At 43.6% G+C, this 9,094-nt stretch overlaps 1 protein-coding gene across 2 annotated transcripts in view; it reads left to right on the top strand.

The window, feature by feature from the left end:
* Nup214 (nucleoporin 214) overlaps positions 1-9,094 on the top strand; it is an 83,628-nt gene that overhangs the window by 2,879 nt on the left and 71,655 nt on the right. For both annotated transcript variants that reach the window (XM_005346090.3, XM_005346089.3), the window contains exons 3-8: positions 314-465; positions 1,938-2,136; positions 2,667-2,737; positions 5,072-5,135; positions 5,540-5,643; positions 8,473-8,579. In XM_005346090.3, the coding sequence (XP_005346147.1) occupies positions 314-465; positions 1,938-2,136; positions 2,667-2,737; positions 5,072-5,135; positions 5,540-5,643; positions 8,473-8,579 (697 nt within the window). The remainder of the gene's footprint in view (positions 1-313; positions 466-1,937; positions 2,137-2,666; positions 2,738-5,071; positions 5,136-5,539; positions 5,644-8,472; positions 8,580-9,094) is intronic.

The raw sequence follows: 9,094 nt of genomic DNA, 5'->3' as shown, positions 1-9,094 counted from the left end.
CGAGGCCAGCCTGGTCTACAAGAGCTAGTTCCAGGACAGGCTCCAAAGCCACAGAGAAACCCTGTCTCGAAAAACCAAAAAAAGAAAAAGAAAAAAGAAAAACCCTGTTTGGGGGGGAAAAAAAGAAAAAAAAGAGAGAGAGAGAGAAAAAATAAACCAGTTAGCAGGAAAGTTAAAATTAGTTTCCATAACTAAGAATCCAAGGGTATATGTTTATGTAGATAGCAAAATGTTTCATATTGACTTGGATAAAGGATTGTGGCTGTGTGCCTAGAACATGCTGTTTTTTGCTTTGTTTCTTGTGTTTTTGTAGTTGAGACAGTCCAGGGCTTGAATGTCCCTCTGAAATTCCCCGTACATCACCTGGCACTGAGCTGTGACAACCTCACGCTCTCTGCATGCATGGTGTCCAGTGAATATGGCTCCCTTGTAGCTTTTTTTGATGTCCGCACGTTTTCAAATCAGGTAAGCTACTGTAACTGTAAGCTGTATTTTCAGTTTTCCTCATAGACAATCTAACCTGGAAACTGGGTAAACTGATGACAGGGCTGCTCCGTGGTTTGGCTGAGGGGAATGTTTCTGTTGGAGATAGAAGGGAGTGAAGAGTCCAGAGCGTAGAGAGAAGGAAATGGACTGAACATGGCCTGCAGACAGGATGTGGCAAGAGAGTAGAGAAAACAGTGAGTGTAGAGGGGAGAGAGCAGACTGGGAATAGCAGACTTATAAGGAGACAGGGTAGCTTGGGGGTGGGGGAGTCCATAGGCTGTAGGGAATTTAGGATAGGGGAAGAGGTTAGGTGCTAGCACGGGCTTTGAAATGTGTAGCAGGTACTTAGATACTGAAGGAACCTGGAGGCCAGCTTGAGCTCTGATGTGCTAATAGGCACCATAGGTGAATGTTCCTCTTTGGAGGTAAGAGAAACGACTCCTTTTGGCAGATGGGAACCAGTTTCAGAAGTTCCCGAGGAATGCTGGCTCTTAATCTGACCATCAAAAATCCTCCTATCGTCCTGGTTGAGCCCATTTCTGGATATTTGCAGTTTGGGGAATTGGAGTAGTTTCCTTTTGACTGACAGATGCATCTCAGAAAGACATGTGAAGTCTTTCTGGATTAAAATATAGGTCACAAAAATATTCCTTAAATATAGACTCGTAAGTCTTTGAAACAGAAAGCATTTTAGCAAAATATTTTATACTAAGCACTGTATAAAGGTAACATTTCTTGTTTACATGCAAGAATGATACTTGAAGCTTAGCGATTTGCCCTGTGACAGACATGGAGCTAATGGAGAAGGCTGGTGTCAGTGTTGTTTGATCTGGTCTCTCCTGAGGCAGGATCTCTTCCTGAGGCAGGGTCTCTCCTGAGGCAGGGTCTCTCCTGAGGCAGGCTTTTCAGTAGCAGTGTAGACTGCTGACTATATGTTTGGGATTAGGTGTTTGTATGGCTTGTCCTTTTTCATGCTTCCTGTAGTAGGTACAGTGTCTTCATTTTACAGATGGAAAGACAGATTTCAGAGAGTTTAACACTGGCCAAGCATGCTAGCACACACCTGTAGTCCCTAGACTGCAGAAGGCAGATAGTGAGTTTGAGACCAGGCCAGGCTAAAGAACCTGTCTTAGAAAACAGAACAAATAAAACTCACCCCCACCAACAGCCAAAGAAAGAAATCTAAAAGCCTAGCCAGGGTCACTAAGCAGATCCGAGACTCTTGCTTTGCGTATCCCAACCAGCAGTCCCTCTGAGTGTAGTGAAGTAACTGACGGCCTTTCTAAGTTCTGTGACTAATAGATCGCTATGCATGCCCTTTTTTTTTCCCTTGGTTATGAAGAACTAGAGAGTTTGATTTAAGAAAGGATGCATATTCAGTCATTTTCTCTGAATCATAAGTGCCTTTGTGATTATTAATTTATTTTGCATTTGTACCCTTATTTTAACAGGCAAAGCCACTGAAACGTCCATTTGCCTATCACAAGCTTTCCAAGGATGCAGACGGGATGGTGACTGATATGAAGTGGAACCCCACTGTCCCTTCCATGGTGGCAGTTTGTCTGGCTGATGGCAGTATTGCTGTCCTGCAAGTTACAGATGTGGTGAAAGTGTGTTCCACTCTTCCTCCCTCGGCAGCAGTTACATGTGGTGGGTAATAAAGGCTTCCCGCCCATAAAGTACAATAATGACAAGCTATTTAAAAATTAATTTCTGAATGGCCTTCTTTGTTTTGTGTGGATTGCTGGGGATGGGGAGAGGGTAGAAATTGAGAATATCCTTTATTTTTATAGTTAATGGTCTTGAAACCAAACAGCATATATTAATTAATTTGAATGTGCTTGGGCTATTGAGAGAAAGAAATATTTGAGCACAGCTCACTTAAAACTGGATTTTTGAGAATAATTGTTGCTGAGTGGCCATCTGGAAGTCATTTGTACTTCTATGAAAAGCACTAGAAGTAACAAATAGAAACATCAGGGTGATTCCTGATCATTTAAACACCTTCATTCTTGTCTTGCAAAACTCCACTGGTATGTCATTGGCTTGTATTGTTAAATTGGTTGTACTTTCTCCACTCTGCTTGGGACGTTCTCTTTTGGGGTGATTATGTTGCTGTCTAGATCTTGGGGTCTGCTTTCTTTTCACTGGGTTTTTAATTGGTGGCATTCTCTTCATAGTGTGCTGGAGCCCCAAAGGAAAGCAGCTGGCCGTAGGAAAGCGGAATGGAACCGTGGTCCAGTACCTTCCCGTGAGTTCTGCTTTGCACCTGAGAACTTTTCCTATTTAAGTTACTATTGTTGGGGGTGGTTTGGGAACATCTTTGTGACCTTTTTTTTTTTCCTTTTTGCTATGAATAAGCCATTTGTGATTGGGACATCTTAGTGTTAGAGTGCTTGGCTAGCGTGAGGCCTTGGGTCCCGTCCTTAGCACTACAAAATAAGCAAAAAGGAATTTATATTCATTGTAATCAATTTCTCCATAAATGAGGAAGAGATTTGCCCTCTTTGTTCAGTCTCCCAGTCCTTCAGAGGCTCCATTGTCCTGAGTATTCAGGCCTCTTCTCTCTTATGTTTGCTCATGCAAACCGCTGGTATGGAAATGCGCTGTTTTTGTTCTCCCTTTAAAGTAAAACGTGCTCCTGCGCTATTTCCCTGAACTTCATATTTCCAGTTTTCCCTTTTTTTTTTTTTTTTTTTTTTTGAGACAGGGTTTCTCTGTAGCTTTGGGGCCTATCCTGGAACTAGCTCTTGTAGACCAGGCTGGCCTCAAACTCACAGAGATCCCCCTGCCTCTGCCTCCTGAGTGCCTGGATTAAAGATGTGTGCCACCACTGCCCGGCTCCAGTTTTCCTTGATTAGTCTGTTTGCGCAACTTAAAAAGAAATAATTTTCAATCCTGTCATTCAGAAACAATGATATTTTAATAGGAAAATTTTCCAAATTCTATTCCTTCCCCTTTCTGTCATTTTGAGACATGATTTCAGTATGTTGTTCAGTTGGTCTTCAAACTCTTCCTCCTCCCACTCTGCCTCTTAAGTGCTGGCTCAATGGCATGCACCATGGCTTCTTAAAATACACCAGAAAATGCCGGAATAAAACAGGAGGCATTTCTACTCATGACCATTCTTTGTTACTTGGCTTCATTGGAGACCTTTGATGTGTGTGAATGAAGTCTTTTTAGCAACCTGCATAGAGGGGCAATTCTACATAAACAGCTTAAAAAGAAACGGGGTTGAGAAGCTGTAACAGTCACTCTGGTTAAAGGACAGTCTTTATTTCCAACCCTCTTAAAGTGCGGTGTCTCTGGTTGTGGGCATCAAACAAAGCAGATGCTCTTGTTGCGTTTTTTTCCTCTTCTTCTTAGGGGGAGTTTTGTTGAGTTATTTATTTTATGTGCATTGGTGTTTTGCCTGCATGTGTGTCTGAGTGAAGGTGTCAGAACTCCTTGAACCAGAGGTAAGACAGTAGTGAGTGGTCATGTGGGTTCTTGAATTGAACCCAGGTCCTCTGGAAGAGCAGCCAGTGCTCTCAACCATTGAACTGTCTCTCTAGCCCCTGTTTTGTTTTGTTTTTATGACAGGGTCTCACTTTGTAGACCTGACTGGGCTTGAGCTCAGAGATCCACCTGCCTCTGCCTCAGGAGTGTTGGGATCAAAGAAGTGTGCCATCACACCCATCAAAAAAAAGTTTTTTTTTTTATTTATGGTTCTGAGTGTTTTGCCTGCACGTGTGTATATGTACCACTAGCATGCATTGTACCTGGATCTGGAACTCCAGTTAGAATGGTTGGGAGCTAATGTGGGTGCTAGGAATCAAACTCAGGGCCTCTGTAAGAGCAGCCAGAGCGCTGACCACTGAGCCATCTCTTTAGTAACTGGAAGTACAGGCAGTCACCTTTGCTTGTTGTCGAACATCATGTGAGATTGGGTGCATAGTCTTCTGGAAGGCATCAGCCTCTAAAATGATAATGCGGCTTATTGACTTTTGTTGCTTGTCCGTTTGCTTTTGAGGCAAGGTCTCTCTGTAATCCTGACTATCCTGGAACTCTGCTATGTAGACCAGGCTGACCTCAAACTTACAGAGATCTGCTTGGCTCTGTGGCTTTGAAGCCTGTCCTGGAACTAGCTCTTGTAGACCAGATTAGCCTTGAACTCACAGAGATCCTCCTACCTCTGCCTCTGCTGGGATTAAAGGCATGTGCCACCGCCCAGCTTACTTTTTTATTTTTAAAAGCTTAGTATACTGAGGTTTTCTTTCTAGTTCTGTGCAGGCAGCTACTCTCTCTTCAGAGGCTCCGTGGTGGTCTCCTGTGTAGATGGACTCAGTGGCCTTATTGATGGGCATGGGCATCAGTACTAGTAGCTGTGCACTGTGAGTGCTGCTACATTGAGCATCTCATCAGCTCCAATGGAAGGGGTTTGTGTGAGCGTTTCCCTGGGTAGGGTGTGCTAGGAGTAGATGGTGCTCTCTTTGTTTGGGGGTGTGGGGGGGAGTTAGAACATCAGTTTCTAGGCGATCTGATTGGATTTGAGTTACATTGATTTAAGCATTGTTTCATTTGACATTTTTCAAATCTTTTTCAGACTTTACAGGAAAAAAAGGTCATTCCATGTCCTCCATTTTATGAGTCAGATCATCCTGTGAGAGGTAACAACTGCTTTGCTTATTTTCTGGCCTCTATTGCAGCTATTCTAGCCATGTGAGATCCTCTGTCCCTGCTCAGGAGACTGTAGAGGCCAGTTTCACAGTGTCATGAGTTACTATATAATAGCTTGAAATAGATCTTGCATTTTATAAAAATTCTTCCTTTTCCCTAATAATAATCCTATAGAAAACCTACTATTTTTAAGAAACTGGGCTAATTGATGCATTTGTATCTGTGAATTATCCTTATTCAGTGGAGTATGAACCTTTGCTAAAAGCCGTAGTACTTTTCTTTCTTTGTCTAAGTTAACTCTTGTAGCATGTTGTGACTATTCCAAACATAGATGCATTTAGCTGTATCTTCTTGCTGAGATTGGTGACCTAGGAATCGGGTGTATGTTTTTCAGTTCTGGATGTGCTGTGGATTGGTACCTATGTCTTCATGATAGTCTATGCTGGTGCAGACGGGGCCTTGGAAACCTGTCCAGATGTGGTGATGGCTTTACTCCCGGTAAGCATGTGACAAGAACACCTCTGTTTGCCGAGAATCACAGAAGTCGTCTAATAAGCTAACTTAGAATTAAATCCCTTTTCTTATTGGCTGTGATTGTAGAGTCAGGTGTAAGGTTTCAATGTTATACTGTGGGCCTGGGACCAAAATGATGGTGTCCATTTAGAGCACTGACTTTGTAACTGTTCTCTTGGTTAAGCAATCATTTGGGGTCTTGCTTATAGTTTTCAAGGTTAGTCCATGATCATGATGGCAGGAGGCAGACAGGCGTGGCACTGGAGAGGTAGCCAGAGAGAGAGACTCTTGGCCTAGTGTGGGCCTTTGAAACCTTAAAGCCTGCTCCCCATTGACAAACTTCATGCAACAAGGCCACACCTTGTCTGAATCTTCCCCAAAGTTCCACTAACTGGGGATCAAGCATTTAGGCATATGTACCCATGGGGGCAAGTTTCCTTCAGACCACCACAGACTTGGTGTGTGGGTGTGGGTGTGGTGGGTGTGTTTGTTTTGAGGCCTGGTTTCTCAGTGTAGCCCTGGCTGTCCTGGAACTTGCTCTGTTGGGCTGGCCTAGAACTCAAAGACATTCACTTGCCTCTGTCTCTCTGGGGTTAAAGGCGTGCACCACTACCGTCTGGCCCTATTATGAAGTACAGGTAATTTGGGCACTGCTTTAAAACAGGGGACCAGGTCAGAGTCCTTGCTTTTAAGGATCCCATGTGCTGATGAATGGGGGAGTTAATAATCTGTAGTCAGAGTCATGGAGAGAAGAAAGTGGGATCCACAAGATTTCTTAGAAATATTAGAGAAAAAGACACCTAAAAAGGCCTTCTTGAAAAACAAACAACATTATTTAGTGTTCCTCCTTTAGAACTTCTACTATTGGGAGTTTTTTCCAGTTCTTCCTTAATAAGTCTGTTTGCTCTGCTTAAGAAAGAGAATTTTAATCCTACCATTCAAAAACAACTTGATATTTTTGTATACAGATTTCCAGTTCTCCACTCTGTTTTCTATCTTGGTATAGTCCAGTTGGTCCTCAGACTTTTTTAAAAAATAATTTATTTAGCTTTTTTTTCTAATGTGCATTAGCGTGAAGATATCAGATTCCAAAAAACTGGAGTTACAGTTGTGAGCTGCCATGTTGTTTTTGGAGGCTGCTCGTTTGCTCCTGGTCGGTTAGTCCTGAAATAATCAGTCAGAAACTGTATGATTTGATTCATTGCTTGGCCAATAGCTTAAGAGTATTTCTAGCTAACTCTTATATCTTAAATTAACCCATTTATATTAATCTGTGTATTGCCACATGGCTATGGCTTACTGGTAAGGTTCCAGTGCGACTGTCTCCTATGGACGGCTACATGGCTTCTATGACTCTTCTTTCTCCCAGCATTCAGTTTAGTTTTCCTCGCCTAGCTCTACTCTACCCTATCACAGGCCAAAGTAGCCTTTTTATTCATTAACCAGTATACAGAAGGACTTCCCACATTACCATGTGTGTCCTGGAATTGAAGTTGGGTCCTCTGTAAGAGCATCCAATGCACTTAATCACTGAGCCATCTCTCCAGCTCTAGTCCTCAAACTCTTAATCCTCCTGCTCTTAAGTACTGGGTCAGGAAATGTCAAAATCAAACAGACAGGGCTTTCTACTCCTGGCTTTATTGGGAGCCCCTCATGTCCGTTAGTGATGTCTGTTAGCAGCCTTGTTCTGTAAGAACAGTGTAGGATGGATTTGGTTCTTTCTGTGCTGCTCCATGGGCATGTTTCTAAGAGATCATTTTCTGTCTATGCTGGGTGGTGATTCTGTGTTTTTTTAATATACATATTGAGAAATGAAATCTCTAGGTCAGGGTAGCTGCCTTTTTTTTTCCTTGTAGGGGTTTTGTTGTTTGTTTTTTGATGTTGAGGATTTAATCTGTGCCACATACACACAAGCCAGTGTCTGTCACTGGATTATGTCTCTAGGCCTTGGTTTTCTTGCTAAAGAGTTCAGTTTGGCCTGAACTCACAATTCTTTTGCCTCTGCCTCCCAACTGCTGGAATTATATGTACATTCCATTGTGCCCAGTTGATGTGTGCCTCTGATGAGCTTTAGAAAGCAGGCCTGTCTCTCTTAGGGGAATTGGACCAGTTACGTCTCACCACTGCCACTGCTCCCAGCATGGGGTTAGTATGTGGTGGGTCCACACACTAGTCCTTGCCAGTATGGGAAAAGGTGTCTTTGTGAATTTTTTTCTTATTTTTTTCTTTTTGAGACAGGGTCATTTACACTGTAGCCCAGGGTGAACTGGAACTCATTCTATCCCAGGATGGCCTGAAATTTTCAACAGTCCTGCTTTAGCCTTCCCACTGCTAGGCTTATAAGGGTGAGCCACCGTACCAGGTTGTTGTAGTAATTCTCTTGGATATCTGCTGAGGTCCAGTTTAAAATCACGTTCATTGAGATGTTTTTGACAATCTTAGTAACGCCCTTCCTTGGGAGTAGCATTGAGACCACTGCTGGCCGAGTGCCTGTGCTTCCTGCAGTAGACGGAGAGTGCTTGACGAAGCCGTCTTCATAGCACTCGGGACCTAAGGAAGCTGGTGGCTCTGCCATGCAGGTGAGAAAGCCAGGTGGCACAAAGGCTGTCCTGCGGCAGGCTCTGGCAGAAGGCAGTTCCTCTTCGACTTGCCTGGTGATGGGGTTCCTATTCCTATGAGTGCCCTTCAGAGCTCATCCCTATGTTTGTGCACAGAAACTGCAACACGTTTCTGATTGCGCTTAAGTGATTGTGAGCTGGGTAGGAGTCCAGAAAATTTGCACATAAGATTTCTCTCCCCTCCTCTTGTTTATAGAAAAAAGAAGAAAAGCACCCAGAGGTATTTGTGAACTTGATGGAGCCCTGCTACAGCAGCTGCACAGAGCGACAGCATCACTACTACCTCAATTACATCGAGGAGTGGTGAGCAGAGAGCCGCTGCCGCGGTACAACACACACCAGTCTCTGAGTTCAGTAGGGAGCTGTTCAGTAAGAGAGCAAAGTACAGGCTGATAGGCCTCGATGTATTTTCAGCTGATGGGTAATAATGGGTCCTCATGGCTATGATGTCTACTTCCCAATCCTGATTTATTTATATTCAGTGTGTACTAATCTGCAAAGTCCAATAAATGTGTACCCACCCCTCCCCCACCCATTTGTTTTTTGAAGCAAGGTCTCACTGTTAGTCCTGGCTGTCCTGGACTCACCATGTAGACCAGGCCAGCCTCAAACTCAGGTATGCCTGCCTCTGCCTCCGGGGTTGGGGCTAGGATTAAAGGCATGCACCATGACACCCAGCATCACAAAGTCCAATTTTCTCAACTGCAGTGAGTGCCGACAGTGACAGTACTGATTGTTTGTTTTGAAAAAGTCATTTGTAGCTCAGACTACCCTTAAATCTACAGTGCTCCTCCCACCTCAGCCCTCTGAGTGCTGGG

This window comes from Microtus ochrogaster, chromosome 4, assembly GCF_000317375.1.
Source record: "Microtus ochrogaster isolate Prairie Vole_2 chromosome 4, MicOch1.0, whole genome shotgun sequence".
Classification (NCBI taxonomy): domain Eukaryota; kingdom Metazoa; phylum Chordata; class Mammalia; order Rodentia; family Cricetidae; genus Microtus; species Microtus ochrogaster.
The sequence above is the reverse complement of the archived record's forward strand: the minus strand, read 5'-3'. Positions and strand labels throughout refer to the sequence as shown.